This window comes from Podarcis gaigeae (assembly GCF_964106915.1).
Source record: "Podarcis gaigeae genome assembly, chromosome: 7".
In the NCBI taxonomy this organism is placed as follows: domain Eukaryota; kingdom Metazoa; phylum Chordata; class Lepidosauria; order Squamata; family Lacertidae; genus Podarcis; species Podarcis gaigeae.
In genome coordinates, this window is record NC_139683.1 from 84,145,949 (window position 1) to 84,165,593 (window position 19,645).

Sequence of the window (19,645 nt, forward strand, 5' to 3'; positions counted from 1 at the left end):
ACTTGGCAACTATATTTTTATAGGTTTCTACGATCCAAGAGCTTGTTACTGGTTACGAAGCTTCTTTGAAAACCTGTGACTTGTTCAGTCCATATGGTAGGTTTCATTATTCACGAACTGTAGCTAAAAAGCAGCTTTTAATCCTTATTTTAGCTGTGCTGGTAGACCTCCAAACAGACATAATAATAAGTAAACATTTTAATTTCTTGCCAACTTTTCTGACACGTATGTTTCATTGCAGAAAATGGCGATCAAGAGCCACCGACAACTCTGCTTTGGGTTCGCTATTTCCTTGCACAGCACTTTGACAAACTGGGTCAGTTTTCCGTGGCCTTGGATTACATTAATTCTGCCGTTGCAAGTACGCCAACACTAATAGAGTTGTTCTATCTGAAAGCAAAAATTTATAAGGTAATATTGGCATAAATGTATCAGTAATGGAATATGTAATCAATGTATATTCTTTTCATAGGAGCTGATAGACATTTTATGTTGAGATAAGAACAGAACCACTCTTACCAGATCAAAGGAAAACAATGCACAATGTTTTCAATGAAGCAGCTAAAGTAATGTTAAGTGCAAAACCAAAACATCTAGAAATCACAAGCATATCATTAAAAACGCCGAAAGAGTTTTTGCATGGGCAAAACCTAGCTTTCAGTCTGTTTTTGTAGGAGAATGACCTTCCTAGCCACTCATAATCAGAACCAAGGTGCCCCAAGAACCCTAATAGCTAGTCCTATCTTAAACTCTCAGGTACCCATGTAAGCCCAAAAGAAAGCTACTACTTCTCCCTTTCTGGAACAGGTAAATTTTAGCATTTCAATTTCAATCTCTCCCTCTCTCCCTCCCTCTCTCACTCTTCTGGCTTCCTCTTGAGGCCTAGTCCCCACAGCATCGGCATTTTGAACTTGCCCTGTTGTGTCCATTCCAAGCCTCCATTATGCCCTGCTGAATCCCAAGCACCCTTCCCTCTCCTTATGCAGCGATGGCAGTTCTTTTCAACCTCTGTTTCCCTTTCCTTCTCCATCTCCATAGAATCAGCTAAATTTTACCCAGAGTAAAACTTGAAATTAATGAACACGATTTCACCAAGTTTACTCTTAGCTGAATATCACTCAGTGAATTTCTGTGTGGCCTGTACATGTATCCACTTGTCCCTGTATTTCTTATCAATCAAAGTGGCTTTTTCCACCTCTAGCTGTAATATGTGTTCCAACGCTGTCTACCTGCACCCCACCCACAAATTATTGATATACTAGACCCCAGATCTTGGATAGCATGCTGCGGTTGGATCTATATGTACATATGCATGACCAAGGCCTTAGTGTTTGCTCTTTTGTCCATGGCCTCTTGCAGCAGTCAGAAAAGGGACAATCAAAAGTAATTCATAATAAATTGTTCATACGAAATGTTTGTGATCATTGTCTTTTTGTGGAAGCAAATAGTGGGCTTGGACTATGGAAATGGTTTTTGTTTTCAATGTAAAATGTGAGCAGCTCTCACTCAATGTTAGTAAAGGTTCTGTGCTTCTTCCATACTCAGATATTTAATGCTAACATAATTTTGCCAGACCTGTGAAGCTTGACATAGGCCCTGAAGTCTGAACATGATCCTTTGTTGTTAACTTCTTTTTTTAGTTTTCATCGGATCAATATCTTCAGAGCTATGTTTCACACAGCGAAGCATAATAAGATTGGCTGTGATTTGTCCATGCAAAATGTTTCGGAAAGGGGAGATGCACGTGCGCGTTACAGTTCTCAGAGCTTACACAATATGCCTGTTACTGACATTGAAAATTAAGTATAAAACTCTTCCCTTTCCCTCAATAGCATGTAGGCAACCTAAAGGAGGCTGCCAAATGGATGGATGAGGCGCAGTCGTTGGATACAGCCGATAGATTCATCAACTCCAAATGTGCAAAGTATATGCTGAGAGCAAATATGGTGAAGGATGCAGAAGAGATGTGTTCCAAGTTCACACGGGTAGGAGATATATTTTAAATAGAGGTTGGTTGCGTATTTGTTTTGAAAATTTCCTCTGTCAGTTTCAGATTTTTATTATTATTATTATAAGTCATTGGTAGCAGAATTGTATGATGCAGGAAAAATTCACCTAACTTCTAATTGAGCCAAGATAATAGTACTGATGAATTTCCAGGAACAGAATAGTTCTATTTTCCCCCCTGTAATCTTTAAATATATTTTAGCTATTTCACTGCAGTATGAAACAGCTTCATCATGAGTAACCCTGTCACAGTAAATGAATTACTCATGAGGAGGCTGGAAGTTTTAGTGGGAGCAAATTCCATGTCCAGCTGTTGTTGGACTACAACTCCCAGCATCCCTAGTTAGCAGGAACAGTAGTCAGTGATGATGGGAATTGTAGTCCAAAAACAGCTGGAGACCCAAGGTTGGGAAACACTGGACTAGCCAACTAAAAGTCAACATTTTTCATTAAGATGCATAGGCTAACTTGGTGGTGAAAGAAATACAGGCATCGTTGTGCAAGACTGCATTGTAAAAATCTTTGAAATGTCTTCCCATTCAGGCAGTTCTTCACATTGTCAAATTTTCCATTGGCACTTGACCTTTTGTAAGGTCTCTGTTCATTTTGACTGGGAAGCCCAGCCAGATGGGCGGGGAATGAATGAATGAAAAACTATAATATAATATATAATATAATATAATATATAATATATAATATATAATATAATTAATATAATTAATATAATATAATATAATATAATATAATATATCAGTCACATTGCCAGTACAGTGTTGAGTGGTTGCCTTGATGACCACAGAGGGAAAGGAGTTGTTCAGATTTGCTTTTCTTGGACCTCAGTCCTTTACCCTCATGGACATGAATAGGACTTACTTTTGAGTAGCTATGTATAGGATTACCCTCTTAGTGTTGCACTTCGTGTCTTCACTATTAAAATTCCCTGCCTTCTTGAGCTGTCAGTCATTAATTAAACAAGACCCCATTTATAGCTTTTTGCAGTGTTTGCTACTACATGAGAAATATTGTTCTTAATAACACCTCCCTTATCTCTGCCTCTCTTACAGTGAAAGTGCCCACATTCTGTATGAATGAAATATTGCCCTTCTCATAGACTTTCCCCTTAGCTGAATAGAAAAAGTATGCATTAGGTAAAGCCTTTGGAAAAGGGAAAAGAATAGGATACAGTGGCGCCCCGCAAGACGAATGCCTCGCAAAACGAAAAACGCGCAAGACAAAAGGGTTTTTTGGTTTTTGCGTCGCTTTGCAAGACGAATTTCCCTATGGGCTTGCTTCGCAAGACGAAAACGTGTTGCGAGTTTGTTCGCTTTTTTCCTAAAGCCGCTTGAAGAGGCGCAGTTGCGACGGACCGTGCTTCGCAAGATGAAAAACATCGCAAGACGAAAAGACTCGCGGAACGAATTAATTTCGTCTTGCGAGGCACCACTGTACTTTATAAGACTGGGGGTTGCCAATATGATGCCCTCCAGGTTTTGTTGGAGAACAACTCCTGCCACCCGCTGCCTGACCATGGATTGTGGTGGTCAGGGCTATGGCAGTGGCTTGGTTCTGCAACATCTGAAAGCGCTACATTTGCTATCCCTGCACTCAATAATTAAAAAATCCAGAAATCAATAATTATCGTCTTTTTAAAAGACATCTGAAGGCAGCCCTGTTGAGGGAAGTTTTTAATATTTAATGCTGCATTGTTTTTAACACTTGATTGGAAGCCGCCCAGAGTGGCTGGGGAAACTCAGCCAGATGGGCGGGGTATAAATAATAAATTATTATTAATCATATCAGTTATTTATTGTTAAAGCATTCTTATAGGATATCCTAGGGCTCTCTCTCTCTCTGTGTGTGTGTGTGTGGGTGGGTGGGTGGGTGGATGAATAGACAGATAGATAGATCTCACACATATACATATAAATTTAAAGGACTGTTGATCCCACACAATACTTTTTTATTTATTTCAGGAAGGAACTTCTGCCATGGAGAATCTGAATGAAATGCAGTGCATGTGGTTCCAAACAGAATGCGCTTTAGCTTTTCAGAGACTAGGGAAATATGGAGATGCCTTGAAAAAGTGCTATGAAGTGGAGAGGGTAAGTAGGTAAACAGATTGCTTTTTCCATAAGCAACATGAGCTTTGTTAACTTGCCACCTGCTTTAAAGTTGCCGAAACACTTATTTCGCAAAAGCTGTAAGCACACCTAGGAAGCGGCCTTATTTGTCCATCTAGTAAACTGCATCATAAAAAATAGTGTCCTCTTTTCTTTTTAAGCACTTTTTTGAGATAACAGATGATCAATTTGACTTCCACACCTACTGCATGAGAAAGATGACACTCCGTGCCTATGTGGACCTCTTGAGGTTGGAAGACATTCTCAGGCAACATGCCTTCTACTTCAAGGCGGCTCGCTCAGCAATTGAAATCTACCTGAAGCTATATGATAATCCGCTAGCCAATGAAAGCAAAGAACAAGAAGTAAATTCAGGTACTGAAGCAATAATTAAGATAGTGTAAGAAAGTGTTCACTGCTGAAAATGTAAAGCAGCGGTGGTGGTATATGTAAAGGAAACTTATTTTATATAGGGCTGGGGAGAATCATCTGCTGAAATGGATGTTAAAATAGCTTAATAATCAGTGCAGTATTAAGAATTTAAAACAAGGATTGCCAGCCTTTTTGTGCCCACATACACATTTGAAAACTGGGAAAACTGATTGCCATGCATACACCACAACCGTTGAACACACCTAAATCTGTTCTGTTGGCTGCTGCAGGCACCAAGTTGATGGACCCTGATCCAGCACAGAATTTAGTTGGTTGAAAATCTTCATTTTAGGGTTGTTGTTTTTTTGAAATGGTTTTTATTTGATTTTACAAATATAAATTTATAACAAAACCAAATACATATCCATACAGAGAGATGTCTCTGAATCTCAATATTTCCCCCCATCCCCTCCGTGGGGCCTATTGTCAACGTTTTCAACTGCATATTACCGTATTTTTTGCTCCATTGGACGCAGTTTTTCCCCTACAAAAATTGAGGGGAAATGTGTGTGCGTCCTATGGAACGAATGCAGGCTTGTGCCATAGCTGCGCGCAACCCCTCCGGCAGGGAGAGGCTGCACAGAGCTATGGTTTCTTTAGCTCCACGCAGCCTCTGACGGCAGGGAGAGATTGCACGGGGCTAAAGAGGAAGCCAAAGCAGCCAGCGAGATCCATCCCGCTCGCTGCCTTGGCTTGTTCCATAGCCGCGCGCAACCCCTCTGGCAGGGAGAGGCTGCATGGGGCTATGGCTTCTTTAGCTCCACGCAGCCTCTCCCGGCAGGAGAGTTGTGCAGTTGAAGGAAAGGTCATGGTAGAACTTTTAGCCATTAACTGAAATGTTCTGCAACAAAACGCTTTCCTCTGGGGTTCACAGAACCACGTGTCATTTAGATCACTGCAGAAAGGAAAATCTGTTGTTGCTTCAAGCAGCAAAAGCGTTCACGTATGATGCTTCTGTTTACTTCCCTGTCAGAAAATATAGTTCTCTTAACTCACTGATGCTTCTGTGCATACACAGGCTGAGACCTATATAAATTTATAGGAGTTCACACTTTTCTCCATTGTGCAAATTGTGGTTTATTCCTACAGTCTGCTTCCTGTCTTTTAACCATAGCATATCTACCTCTTATCCCAAAATTGCTACGTTTTCTTGAGAAATTTTGATGAGGGACCTTGCCAAAAGGTTTCTGAACCTGAAGCGCATAGTGTGTACTGGAGTGCTTATAGCTAGCTTTTAAGAATCCTGAAGGTTTATTTAAACAATAAATTAAGAGTTACTTCTTTTATTTGTTTATTTTGTGTTTTTGTATTGTAAAGTCATTTAATGAAGTGATATTTAAATATGACACTGTATTTTTTAATAAACCCAGCATTTTGTATGGTTTGTAAATCTCCTATTACTTGTAGAAAACCTTTCGGCCAAAGAACTTAAGAAGATGCTTAGTAAGCAAAGACGAGCACAGAAGAAAGCTAAACTGGAAGAAGAGAGAAAGCATGCAGAGCGAGAGAGGCAGCAGAAGAACCAAAAGAAGAAGCGAGAGGAGGAAGAGGAAGAAACCAGTGGTCCCAAGGAAGAATTAGTTCCTGAAAAACTGGAAAGGGTAGATTTGTTTCTCCTTTTCTATATTTGTTAATCATCGCATATTCAAAACCTTCTTCACTGTGCCATATCAAACCAAAATATTTACAGGAAGGTTGGGGTCAGTTAGCTCACTGGCCTGGCATGTAGACCGCACATATGATGTTCACAATCTTGGATTCACATGTGCCGCTTTGTCTCGAATGTGCCAACTGATCAAGCACATTCTGGGGGATGTACATGACTGATCAGATGACAGACACATTGTACATGCTGGAAGAGGGGCATCAAGATCAAAGCAAGCATTTGGCTGCTTTCTTCTGAACTTTTAAGAGTTCTGTGAAACTTGGTTTTGCTCACATAATTCTCTTCCACTGGGCTCCTGTTCCAAACCTTTCTTGGTATCATGTTTGTTCAGCAGAGTTGCTTTTAATTCCTTCCTGTGTTTCGTCTATTGAGTGTTGTTCTCAAGAGTAGGCTTTATGGTCATACATTTGTTCCCTCAACTTTGTCCCATCTTCCTTGCTACAGGAGAAGTGAACAGTCACATTGGGAAATCCCCTGTTTGAATAACAATGGGGTTATTTAGGTAGGGCATTAAGTTCTCTGCCCAGTGATGATGACAAAGCAGGGAGCCCGTTAACCTGAAACTTGCTTTCAGTTTCCCTCTATAGGGTGGATCCCGGGGAGAAAATGAACACCTGTTGGGCATTTTGTAATTCCTAAAGTACCATTATATTGTACAGTGGTGCCTCGCAAGACGAAAAGAATCCGTTCCGCAAGTCTCTTCGTCTTGCGGTTTTTTTCGTCTTGCGAAGCAAGCCCATTAGCAGCTTAGCGGATTAGCGCTATTAGCGGCTTAGCGGATCAGCTGATAAGCGGCTTAGCAGATCAGCTGTTAAGCGCCTTAGCGGATCAGCTGTTTAGCGGCTTAGTGGATCAGCTGATAAGCGGCTTAGCGCCTTGGGAAAAAGGGGGGGAGGAAAAAAACCCCGCAGGAACTCGCAAGACATTTTCGTCTTGCGAAGCAAGCCCATAGGAAATTCATTTTGCAAAGCACCTCCAAAACGGAAAACCCTTTCGTCTAGCGGGTTTTCCGTCTTGCGAGGCATTCATCTTGCGGGCACCACTGTAGTTGTTGGGATGGCTCAAAGTTACGTCCAAGATGCCAAGCTCCTTCTTAAGTATTTATATAACTCAACCTGTTTCGTTGACTAGCTGTCTTTTGGAAGGGCGGGTAACTATGATAAACACTATTAAATACATTGTGTGCAAAAATACATCAGTAAGATTATTGCAAGCTTGATCTTTAGAGACTTTTTTGGTATGACTTCAGTTTATAACTAACTTGAATTTCTTTTGGCAGGTTGGCAATCCATTAGAGGAAGCTATTAAGTTCCTTATACCACTTAAGAATCTTGCGGCTGATAACATAGACACACATCTTTTAGCATTTGACATTTATTTAAGGAAAGGTAAAGTATATGTAATTGTGAAACAGGATTGTGAAATAACAGGATGATTTTGTAATAGTTACATGTGTAGATTTATCCATTATTACGTAGTGCAAAAACACTAGTCATCTCTGGGCTTGACTTAGTGTGTTTTCCATTGTCTCACCTTGGTCACAACTGTTTGGCACTGCTGCTCAAATTATTCAGTTTTCTTATTGCTCTCTGCACATAATGCCTGTCCTTAAATCCCTGCCCTGGCACCCTTTTTGCTCCCAGTTTCTGCGCAAGCTTCTTATCAAGACCTCCCTCTCCCCCCACCCCCTTGTCTCTCCATTTTTATATACCAACATATTCCTGTATTTTGGTTTCATTAGTCCAGCTCCACAATCCTCGGGTGTCCAAAGGTCTCCTGCCACCTCATACAACACCATTTCTTATTTCCTGCCACTTACGCCTGAAACTTCCTCCCCATCGACCATCTCCCCTACTTCATTCAAATCCTCCTCCTCACCTTTTCTGTGATGCTTTTGCTACGCTGTCATCATTCTCATAACCTTCTATGACTTAAATAACTTCACATTCAGCCCGTCTACCCCTGCCTCCATTCACCTGCCCCTTCTCTGTTGTCTGCCTCAGGCCTGTTTCTTGGTTGTAAGCCCCTGTAATGGGCTGGCTGGGCACAGAGGAGTGGTGGGAGGCATCAGCTGGGGGACCTGCAAGGGAATCCCAGAAGCTCAGAGCCAGGGGACTGGTGATGGAATGGCAATGAGAGGTCAGAGGGAGAAGAAGGAGCAGATTTGGGGGGGGGAGGTGTCAGAAGCAGAAGAGGTAACAGGCTTTAGCGAGCAGGAAGAAGCAGTGGCAGAGAGCAGTTCAGACTCAGAGGCTGAAGCAGAGGCTGGAGAAGATGGTCAAGAGGCAGAGGAGAGACAGGTTCCTGAAGAAGCCAGGGAGTCTCCCCCTCCTGCTGCAACCACTTCTCTCCGCCTGGTCATCTAGAACACGCAGAGAAATGAAGAGCAGAGCAGAGATTGGCTGTGCGCAGACACAGTCTATGACTGCTTGGGAAAGACCCTGGAGAGCAGGAGCCTTGGAGAGCAGTGGGGCCTTCAGTCTTTGCAGCTGCCTCATTCGGGCAAGATCTCCTGGGAAGAGTTTCTCGGACCACTAGGCCTGCGCTTTTGGGGCTTCTCTGAATAAAGAGTTAACTTCTCGTGACACTGTATTTTTTTTATTGCTGACCCACGTTTGACTTCAGCTCCTGGCAGCCCCATAGCGCAGGGACCTGGCCTTGCCTTGTTCATAAGCTGTCAGGTGCATATATAAATGATACAAGGTCTCCTTTATTTTGCATGTGACACATGAGTGAGAGTGTGTGTGCAGAATGGTTGTAACACAGCAATAAGGTAAAGGTAAAGGTATCCCTGCCCGTACGGGCCAGTCTTGACAGACTCTGGGGTTGTGCGCCCATCTCACTCAAGAGGCCAGGGGCCAGCGCTGTCCGGAGACACTTCCGGGTCACGTGGCCAGCGTGACAAAGCTGCATCTGGCGAGCCAGAGCCACACACGGAACGCCGTTTACCTTCCCGCTGGTAAGCGGTCCCTATTTATCTACTTGCACCCGGAGGTGCTTTCGAACTGCTAGGTTGGCAGGCGCTGGGACCGAGCAGCGGGAGCGCACCCCGCCGCAGGGATTCGAACCGCTGACCTTTCGATCGGCAAGTCCTAGGCGCTGAGGCTTTAACCCACAGCGCCACCTGCGTCCCTAACACAGCAATACAAGCAGATTAATCAAATGTAAATAACATTATAAAAACTAGTTCTTTATTCTTGTATTTATGCAGGAAAGTTTCTCTTAATGTTGCAGTCGGTTAAAAGAGCTTTTGCTATTGACAGTAATAACCCGTGGCTACATGAATGTTTAATTAAATTCTCCAAATGTGGTAAGTATAAGATAAATCTGCTGTTTGCATGCTGTAAAACTGTGCTTGGAACACTTGAGGTATAGTCTTGTCAGATGGTAACAACTATGTGCTTTGTTTTTTTGCTTTTTTAGTGTCTGATCATAGTAATTTGCCAGAAATTGTGAACAAAGTCCTAACCCAAGAAATGCAGAAGATTTTTATTAGTAAAGATTTGGAAAGTTTCAACGAAGAATTTCTCAGACGCAATTCTACCTCCATACGGCATCTGCTGTCAGGTTGGTTTATTTGTGTTTTAAAGGATGACATCATGCCACGCATGTGTTTTATTGTAGGACTTGAACAGGTTCAGGAGAAGAGCCCTGCTCCATCTAGCCCAGGACTCTGCCCCTGACTGTCAGCATCGCCCTTGAGCCAGTGTCACCAACTGGACTCATCCACTTCAGCCCCGACTGGGCTAGGCGAGCTGGGTAGCACTTCCAGAGACCACCTTCTGCACAGGAACAGGTCAAAGTGCTGTGGACTCACAGCTTAGAGTTGTGAGCACCGGATTCACTCCCACAAGAAGACAGTCGTCGCACAGCAGAGTATAGCAGAGTATAGCAGAGCATAAACGACTCGGAGAGCAGCTCTGTAGAATATCTTCTTTATTCTATCTACAACTAAATACACAACTATATACAGAGCTAAATGAGGTCTAAACGAAAAAGCTGAACTGCACTGAATGTCTGCAGCTGCTCTTAGCAGCAACCTTATCTATACACACGATCTCTCTCTAACACTTAGTCTCTCTCTCTCTGACACTTTGATGTGAGGCTGGAGCGGAATAAGTAGAGAGCAGAAACCGCCCCTCCTCTCTGAAGAATCAGCAGAGAACATCAGCAGATTCTTGGATATGGGAGGGGTGAATTCTCCTCACTGACAACCATAAACTTCTGGGAGACTCCTAAGAAGGCTTGAAGGCAGCCTGAAGTTGGTCAGTCACCATGAATTCAAGTTCTTTAAGGTCCTCTGTCTTCTAAAGCTGGTGACAATCGTTCAGATAAAACAAGATGCTCTGGCTCATTACAGACTTCCTGGTTTATTCACTCCATACCCTCCAAGTGTCCCTATTTTCCAGGGACAGTGCCGAAATTATGAAAGCCATTCCGGGTTTTTTATTTGATCCCGGGATGTCCCTGTCCTCTGCCTATGCTGCCGCTGCCAAGCTTAGGAGAGGAGGAGGTGGTGCTTGGCCTGAGCTGCGACGCTGCAAGGGAGCATCCCATTTCCTCTCTGGTCGCTGGTGCTAGCCTCATCCCTTGGGCTGCTCAAAGTGGCTGCTGGAGAGCAGGCAAGGAGGAGGGGCTGTGGAGGCCCACCCAGCCTGGTGTGACACAGCGGCTCTGAGGTGCAGACAGAGGGCAGGAAGAAAGGGGAAGCGGAACAGAGTGCAAGGAGTCTTGATTTTTCTTTTTTAAGCTGAAACGATGTTTATTTAAATCTGAGCAGATAGAGAAGTCCTGATGATAACTAGCACACAACCTCCACCAACTACTTTTATTTTTTCTTCTGCTTTTCTGCTGAAGAACTTTGCTTTTGCAACTAAAAACTGCTTGGGCAGTTTCCCCTTGCCCAGGACTGTATAATAACCTGAGCGCACAACATCAATTACAGGTGATAATCCGGCTGGATTTTTGGCATACTTGAGCCTTGTCTGCTCACTAACAAGCGCCCACAGTTTTTCCAGGTTGACTGTGGGACAGAAGTGCTGGTTTTTCTTCAAGTGGTAATCCTTTCCAAAATAACCGGGATGGTATCTATCAAAGTTAATTATTGTGGTGGTGCAGACCTCCAGCATTACCACATCCTCCAGGATGCTTTCTATGCTTACCAATACGACCATGGCCATGGCTGATGTGACCTCACAGTTTCCTGGTCTTCCTCAGCCTTGAAGGCATCTTGGCGGCTCCAAGGAGATAAAGGAAAAGAGTGCTCCTCTCGCGAGATTTCACGGAAAGGAAGGAGTCTTGAATTTTAAAAACAATGCTTTGTGTGTCCGTGTCTAATCTTGCCCCTTTCTAAAATTTATGTATTGGTTTGTATTTTTCTTTCTGCAAATCTACCAAAGAATAAAATAAAATTGGGATTAAGGGGTTTTCGCAGGACGGTGGAGGGGGTATCTCTCGTCTGCTGTTGCTCCACAGCCATTAGTATTCAGAGGCGGAGTACCTCTGAACATGGAGGTCCCATGTAATCAGTATGACTCATAGCCATGGTACATTTCTTCTCCATGAATTGGAGAATTTGGCAAACACTCCAGCTGGTGGCAATGAACTCCATAACTTGGGTGAAGCAGCCCTTCCACCGTCCGGAAAGTGCTGCTGGTCAGTTTCATTAGATGATTCCTAGCATTATCACTTCCAAGTTCAGAAGGAAGGAAAGTCTAAATCAGACAGGGCCAAACTTGGCCCTCCAGATGTTTTGGGACTACAACTCTCACCATCCCTCGCTAACAGGATGTCAGGGATGATGGGAATTGTAGTCCCAAAACATCTGGAGGGCCAAGTTTGGCCATGCCTGGCCTAAATGAAGACTGAGAACTTGAAAAAACATTGCTAATTGTTGTCTTCATCATTTTGCAGTTTTATATATGTGTTTAGTCTACCACCAGTCTTTATGGGCTGAGGATTTCCATATCTGTCGTCCCCATTGTCTTCTATTATTAGAATGCCTTCCCCCATTACGTCATCAGGTCTTTCCCATGGGGTTTTCTTACTTTATTATCTTTTTCTTTTGTGTGGTGTCTATTCTTAGTGGCTTCCGAACTGTAACTCACAATTTCAGGTCGTTAGCATGGATCTTGCTACATTTGCTGCCCTTTAAAAGTCATGTTTATTGTTAAATACACAGCCAAATTACAAAGCTAAATTACTTTAATGAGGTAACTGTGGGTAATTGAACTTAATTTTCTCTTGTCTTCATTAATTGCTTTAGTACCTGTGGCAAATAAAAAATATATTCAGATTTTGTGTCATGGTTTGCCTTTAATTTAGACTTATTGGAGTTCAACGTGTAATGGTTGCAGTGAGAATTTGAAGTCAAATACAGTGGTGCCCCGCAAGACGAATGCCTCGCTAAACGAAAAACCCGCAAGACGAAAGGGTTTTCCGATTTTTTAGCGGCTTCGCAAGACGAAAGCCCATAGGGAAATCTCCGGGGACAGCGGGGAAGCGCAGTGCGCCTTCTCCTCTGTTCCTGGACCTGTCCTAAGGCTTGCGGTGGGAGGTCCGGGAACAGAGGACAAGGCGCGAAGGGCTTCTCCTCTGTTCCCGGGGCTTGCGGTGGGAGGAGGGTTTTTCCTCCCCACTGCCAACATTCAGAACAGCATTCTGAATGTTGGCGGTGGGGAGGAAAGCCCTCCTCCCACTGCAAGCCTTCAGGACAGGTCCGGGAACAGAGGGGAAGGTGCGCAGCGCTTCTCCTCTGTTCCCGGGGCTTGCGGTGGGAGGAGGGTTTTTCCTCCCCACCGCCAACATTCAGAACAGCATTCTGAATGTTGGCGGTGGGGAGGAAAGCCCTCCTCCCACCGCAAGCCTTCAGGACAGGTCCGGGAACAGAGGGGAAGGTGCGCAGTGCTTCTCCTGTTCCCGGACCTGTCTTGAAGACTTGCGGTGGGAGGAAGGTTTTCCTCCCCACCGCCAACATTCAGAAGGCTCTTCTGAAGGCTGGCGGTGGGAAGAAAAGCCCTTCTCCCCCCAGCCTTCAGAAGAGTTCCCGCCTAGGCTGCGGATAGCAGCCTGCTGCCCCGCACGAAGGGCGCTCTTAAGCAGAGCGCCCCTCGCATGGGGCAGACATTCACCGCTTGGGGAGCCCTGCAGGGGAAGTCTTGCAGGGCTCCCCAAGCTGCGAATGTCTGCCCCTCGCGCGGGGCAGCAGGCTGCTATCCGCAGCTTGGAGAGCCCTCTGGACCTCTTCTGAAGGCGGGTGGGGGGCAAAAGTCTTTGTCCCCCCTGCCTGCCTTCCCGGGGGATTTTAAAATGCTGGCGGGCGGCAGCGCTGCCGCCCGCCAGCATTTTAAGATCGCCCCGGACAGCGGAGAAGTCCTCCGCTGTCCCGGGGTTTTTAAAATGCTGGCGGGCGGCAGCGAAGCAAAGACTTTCGCCCCCCCCCCCCCGTCGGCCTTCAGAAGAGGTCGGGGGACAGACTGTCCCCAAACCTGGTCTGAAGGCGGTTTCCATAGGAACGCATTGATTGATTTTCAATGCATTCCTATGGGAAACCGTGCTTCGCAAGACGAAAAACTCGCAAGACGAAAAGACTTGCGGAACGAATTAATTTCGTCTTGCGAGGCACCACTGTACCCAGTTCTGAGTGAAGTAAGGTTTTTTCCCCTCCCAGAACCTCAGAATAATTGAGGTCATATTTAGCTGGCTTCTCTCTGGCCCTACTGCAGCTTAGGCTGGACCTATTGATATAAAATGGGGTGGCCTTTGATGACAGTGCAGTGGTACCTCGGGTTACATACGCTTCAGGTTACATACGTTTCAGCTTACAGACTCTGCTAACCCAGAAATAGTGTTTGAGGTTAAGAACTTTGCTTCAGGATGAGAATAGAAATTGTGCTCTGGCGGCGCGGCGGCAGCAGGAGGTCCCATTAGCTAAAGTGGTGCTTCAGGTTAAGAACAGTTTCAGGTTAAGTACGGACCTCCAGAACGAATTAAGTACTTAACCTGAGGTACCACTGTATGGGTGAATTTACTTTCTTGAGCTTCTTTGAATCCAGTATGGTGGACTTTGCTTTGTTGTAACCTGCTGATTTGACAGCCCTTGTTGCCTTGCTATGATTTCAAGCTTGTTTTTTGTTTTTTTTACAATGTGCACAATGCATGTTTAGCGTTAGTGAAAACTGAAGCAAAACATATCATTAAGTTCTCCCTTTGAATGGCTTCCCTGTTCATAAATCTATGCCACTTCTTTTTCAGGTGCCAAGATGATGTATTTCCTGGACAACTCAAGACAAGAGAAAGCTATTGGCATTGCGACTAAACTAGATGAAACGATGATAGACAAAAATGTGAAGGTAATTCATTATTACGATTGTGAAACTGAAGTTTCTAGATAGTATGCTGTCGTGAATAGTGCATGAGGTGACATGTGCATGAGCAGGTGTGGGGAACCTTCAGCCCATGGGTAGGCAAATTATGGCCCAGGGGCCGAATCCGACCCAATCGCCTTCTAAATCTAGCCATCAGACCGTCCAGGAATTAGCGTGTTTTTACATGAGTAGAATGTGTGCTTTTATTTAAAATGCATCTCTGAGTTATTTGTGGGGCCTGCCTGGTGTTTTTACAGGAGTAGAATGTGTGCTTTTATTTAAAATGCATCTCCGGGTTATTTGTGGGGCATAGGAATTTGTTCATTTCCCCCAAAAAAATATAGTCCGGCCCCCCACAAGGTCTGAGGGACAGTGGACCGGTCCCCTGCTAAAAAACTTTGCTGACCGCTGCTTTAGCCCTTCTATTAAGTGTTTTAAATTTGTTGTTAGCCACCCTGAGCCTGGTTTTCTGAACTGGGAAGGGCAGGGTATAAATAAAAAATTATTATTATTATTATTATTATTATTATTATTATTATTATTATTATATTTATTCTTATGTTGTACTGCAATTCCCATCACCCCTGGTCATTGGCCATGCTTGCTAGTGCTTATGGGAGTTGCAGTTCAGCCGAAGCTTATCCACTCCTGTATTAGAGGATAAACACGAAGGTAAACGGCATTTCTGTGCCTCTGGTTTCCGTCGCGGTGTCCCGTTGCACCAGAAGCGGTTTAGTCCTGCTGGCCACGTTAGCTGGAAAGCTGTCTGTGAACAAAGGCTGGCTCCTTCAGCCTGAAAGCGAGATGAGCGCTGCAACCCCATAGTCTCCTTTGACTGGACTTAACTGTCCAGGGATCCTTTACCTTACCTATTAGAGGATGAAAACAGTATTTTGACTTCCAGTGGAAACGGAAAAAAAAACGCAGCAGCAGCAGCCCTACACTTGAGAGAGGAGCTTAATAGGGAGGGGTGTTTCTGTTGGGATTATTTTGTGGAAGACACCCCAACTTAAAAATAATCCTTTTTTCTATCTTCAGACTTTAACAACAGTTTTGGAATCCTTACTTGATGGCAGCTTTGGAGTCAGCCTCACCCAGAGTGATGAGTATCGGCTGGCCTGCCACAAACTCTTTCCTTTAGCATCTGCATTTGTCTCTCCCACGAAGGAAGATGATGGTAGCTTTGCATCGATCAATCATACAGCCATTCATCACAATGTGCTGTCTAATGAAATTTAAAGACGAGCAATGAATGGGATTGTGCTCTCTTCCAGACTGGTTGAACATAGTTCAGGGTTTCTACTTCCAAACACATTGGAAAAATTCAAACAGGCAGTTGAATGAAAATGTCCTGTGCTATGAGCTCAACAGGAGCTGCTAATATTTATGTAGACATCTATCTCTGCATAATACTGGTTATGTTTATATTTGTACAGTTATGGATCTTTTTATCCAAAATCATGGACACAAGAGATTGACCATTCACATGAATGCTGTTACATACTCAAATAAGTACAGCCACTTGGATTAGCAAACTTGGCAAGTTAAAAGGGTTATCATACTTGTCCATTGTTTTCAGCTTTTTTATTTGTTTCTTTCAAAGCACAAATCCTAATTATGGGTGAGGGCAATTTTCTGTTTATTTAAAGCATTTTATGGAAACTGTGCTTAATTCAGAGAGCTTATTTGTGTTTTTAAATTGGTATGCTTTTTTAAAAAAAAGCTATAACCTCCTTTTTCTCGTAACTATTAGTTTGAACTGTTTATTAAATATTTTTGAACTATTGAATACCCGCTATTACTGTTTAGATACTTGTTTCTTCACCACTTACAAATTTTGAAATATTATTCCACTTTTTTGGGGGGGGCGAGGGTACGACAACATAGAATGTGGCCAATCCCAGATAATATGTTATGTTTAAATATGATGCTGAGCTCTGTTAAAACTCACAAGAAGTGAACTTCAGTTTTTGGTGAAGTATTGATTTAAGTGCTATAAAGCAATTGGTGGTTAATATTTACTTTAACAAATTTAAATGAGCACAATTAGTTTGTCTACAAATCACAGTTAATATTTTTCTTTGTATTTTGGTGCATTAATCCAAATGGATTATGTCTACAACATATCAAAGTTCTAAGTCAACCATCTTAAATGTTTTACTTCATGGCATCAATGGCTATTCATGACAACTTTATATAAACTGCTGTCCAAACTTAAAATACACCCTGGCTTGTACAGAAAATCCATTTTCTGAAAAATAATCGAACCAGTTTATTTTCCTTTTTATGGTTAATGTAAATATTTAAGTAATATTACTTAGGCCCTATGCAAAATCGAAGAAGGGAAGTTTTATCAAGACAGACAGTTACCTTGAAGACAGTCTCTTCTGACATCTGTTTAGAATCAATAGTTGAATGAAAAATTCACTGTAAAATAATGCCAACTGATGTAATGCTGTAATAAATTATTTTGTACACATTGGCTCTGGTTTTGTGTTTCTATATATATATATTGAATGTTTATTTTTACGGGGCCGTGGTCATGAAATCTTTCTTTTAAAAACTATGAAAATGATGACCACAGGATGCTGCCTTAGACCAAATCAGACCATTGCTCCACCTAACTCAATATTGTCTACTCAGTCTGGTAGTGTTTCCAAATAAGATAATTTCCCCAGCTCTTATCTGAAGACAACAGGGATTAGAAATTGGGGCCTTCCGCATTCAAGGTAAATATTCTACCACTGAGCTGTGGAATTTTTGAGCCACATGTTGACCTGGAGGGGGTTTCTAGTAGATCAGAACTTACCACCACCATGTGATGGCCTTGTCTGTCAGCAGTGGTTTTCTAAGGCAGAGTTTATCCATCAGGTTATTAGGAAAGATCCACATCTCCCATTAGTAAACGTGTGTCAACAACAATAAGAACCTGAAGAACAAGCCTTGTTGGCTTATGGGCACTTGTTTCACCTTTGCTAAACATTGGAGAGACTTAGAAGGAAGACTGATTGATTGATTGAATTTACCATATATACTGCCCTATACCTGAAGGTCTCAGGGCCGTTCACACAACCTCCTCCTGCACTGGTTTAATTTAGCTCTTCTTTCAGATCCAAATGCACAACACTGGGTTTCGTGAAGGTTTCTCTAGGGTTTCTGTGTTAACTAATTCTAATATCCATTGTGGGATGTTCATGAATCTCAGTGAGAAAGGAAATATGTAAGAAGTCTCTAAAGAAAACAAGAAAGGCAAAAGATGAGTTTTATAAACAAATGCACGCATGCATGCACACACACATATTCTATATTGCTTTGAGGAGCTCGCTTCCAGGTCACCGATTCAAAACACAGCTTTTAGCATTTGTTAATTATTATGTTAATGCCTCTGTGAATTCTTACGTTAAGATGCCTTCTTGGCTCCCGCTCAAGTTCTGCTGTTAGACATCTGTTCACATTACAAAATCCACAAACGTAGTGAAGTTAGACTGTCAATTTCAGTAGCAGCTTCTGGGTTTAAATTTATCTGATTCTTGTAATGTGATGTAATAGAAGCAGATTGGTAAAAGCTCACTTTCTTGAGTTACCTGCTAAGTCACAGACTTATTTATCTATTTATCCCCTTCCCCTTTTTATGAAGATTACCCACCCTGGGATCCCACAGCTAATTCTCCCCTGGTCTCCTCGCTGGCCCAAATAGGACTAATTTAGCCAGCTAGATCATCTGGTGATCACCTAATGTTTATTGGATGGATTTCCCCCTAAATTGATTTTTGAATTCTGAATTTATTGTTATTCACGTTTTATACTGTATTTTAGGCTGTTTTTTGTTGCATCAATTAATGTTTTAAATTTGTTAGCTGCCCTGAGCCTGGTTTTCTGAACCAGGAAGGGTGAGGTATAAATAAAAAATTATTATTATTATTATTATTATTATTATTATTATTATTATTAATGGCATCCTATAGAATAAAAGTTCTCTTGGTGCTTACAGTAAGTAAATATAAAAGCAATCATTTCTTGACTGGAAGATTCTTGGGGTGATCATGTTTGCTTTGCACTGAAAGAAGGGAGTAGTTGTTGTTTAGTCATTTAGTCGTGTCCGACTCTTCATGACCCCATGGCCCAGAGCACGCCAGGCACTCCTGTCTTCAACTGCCTCCTGCAGCTTGGTCAAACTCATGCTGGTAGCTTCGAGAACACTGTCCAACCATCTTGTCCTCTGTCATCCCCTTCTCCTTGTGCCCTCCATCTTTCCCAACATCAGGGTTTTTTCCAGGGAGTCTTCTCATGAGGTGGCCAAAGTCTTGGAGCCTCAGCTTCAGGATCTGTCCTTCCAGTGAGCACTCAGGGCTGATTTCCTTAAGAATGGATACGTTTGATCTTCTTGCAGTCCATGGGACTCTCAGAGTCTCCTCCAGCACCATAATTCAAAAGCATCAATTCTTCGGCAATCAGCCTTCTTTATGGTCCAGCTCTCACTTCCATACATCACTACTGGGAAAACCATAGCTTTAACTATACGGACCTTTGTTGGCAAGGTGATGTCTCTGCTTTTTAAAGAAGGCAGTACTGCACATTAATGCCTGCTCACCGCAGCTCAGCCCCCTGACCTTGGCTTTCAGCAGAAGAGCTGGAGGGAGATCCATGGGGCAGGAACATGCGGCTCAAGGAGGAGCCTTGGGCAACAGGGCCGCTCAGCCCCAGGAAGGAGCCTCCAGGGGTACGGCTGTGCACTTGCATGCTCACTGTTCAGCGCTGCTCCTGGCTCCATTGGGGGGTGAGGGGCAGAGCAAGTGGACCCTTTGGGCATGGAGGCAAAGCACTTGGAGGGGCCACTCCTTGTAGCCTTCCTTCTCATAGCTGTCAACTATCCCATATTTGGCGGGAAACACCCTTATCCCAGCACCGTGTCCCGCTGCTGTCCCGGATTGATGATGTCCCTTAAATTTCCCAGATTTCATGCTCGCCCGGCCCGGGAGGAAAGCGGTGGATTGGGGTCCTCCGCCTTGAAAGAGAGAGCGCACAAGCTGCCATGTCTCCGTCTCTCCCTTTTC

The 19,645-nt window shown here is 43.4% G+C and overlaps 1 protein-coding gene and 1 pseudogene across 7 annotated transcripts in view; one reads left to right on the plus strand and one right to left on the minus strand.

Moving 5' to 3' along the window:
• Positions 1 to 17,073, plus strand: part of NAA16 (N-alpha-acetyltransferase 16, NatA auxiliary subunit) — a 37,535-nt gene extending 20,462 nt beyond the window's left edge. Inside the window, exons 10-20 of one of the 6 annotated variants that reach the window (XR_014566661.1) lie at positions 24 to 96; positions 242 to 411; positions 1,833 to 1,985; positions 3,981 to 4,117; positions 4,289 to 4,502; positions 5,967 to 6,160; positions 7,505 to 7,613; positions 9,437 to 9,535; positions 9,649 to 9,792; positions 14,479 to 14,576; positions 15,630 to 17,073. Coding sequence is in view for 1 of the 6 variants with exons in the window: in XM_083748409.1 (XP_083604535.1) it covers positions 24 to 96; positions 242 to 411; positions 1,833 to 1,985; positions 3,981 to 4,109; positions 4,289 to 4,502; positions 5,967 to 6,160; positions 7,505 to 7,613; positions 9,437 to 9,535; positions 9,649 to 9,792; positions 14,479 to 14,576; positions 15,630 to 15,830 (1,584 nt within the window). In the remaining 5 variants the exon portion in view is untranslated. Of the gene's footprint in view, positions 1 to 23; positions 97 to 241; positions 412 to 1,832; positions 1,986 to 3,980; positions 4,118 to 4,288; positions 4,503 to 5,966; positions 6,887 to 7,273; positions 8,999 to 9,366; positions 9,536 to 9,648; positions 9,793 to 14,478; positions 14,577 to 15,629 lie in introns of all 6 variants that reach the window. The other 5 variants (XR_014566662.1, XR_014566663.1, XR_014566664.1 and 2 more) reach the window with 5 other exon arrangements.
• Positions 9,839 to 11,998, minus strand: LOC310848903 (large ribosomal subunit protein uL15 pseudogene; annotated as a pseudogene). The gene has a single exon. The product of its transcript is annotated as a large ribosomal subunit protein uL15 pseudogene (transcript).
• Positions 17,074 to 19,645: the final 2,572 nt, after the last annotated feature.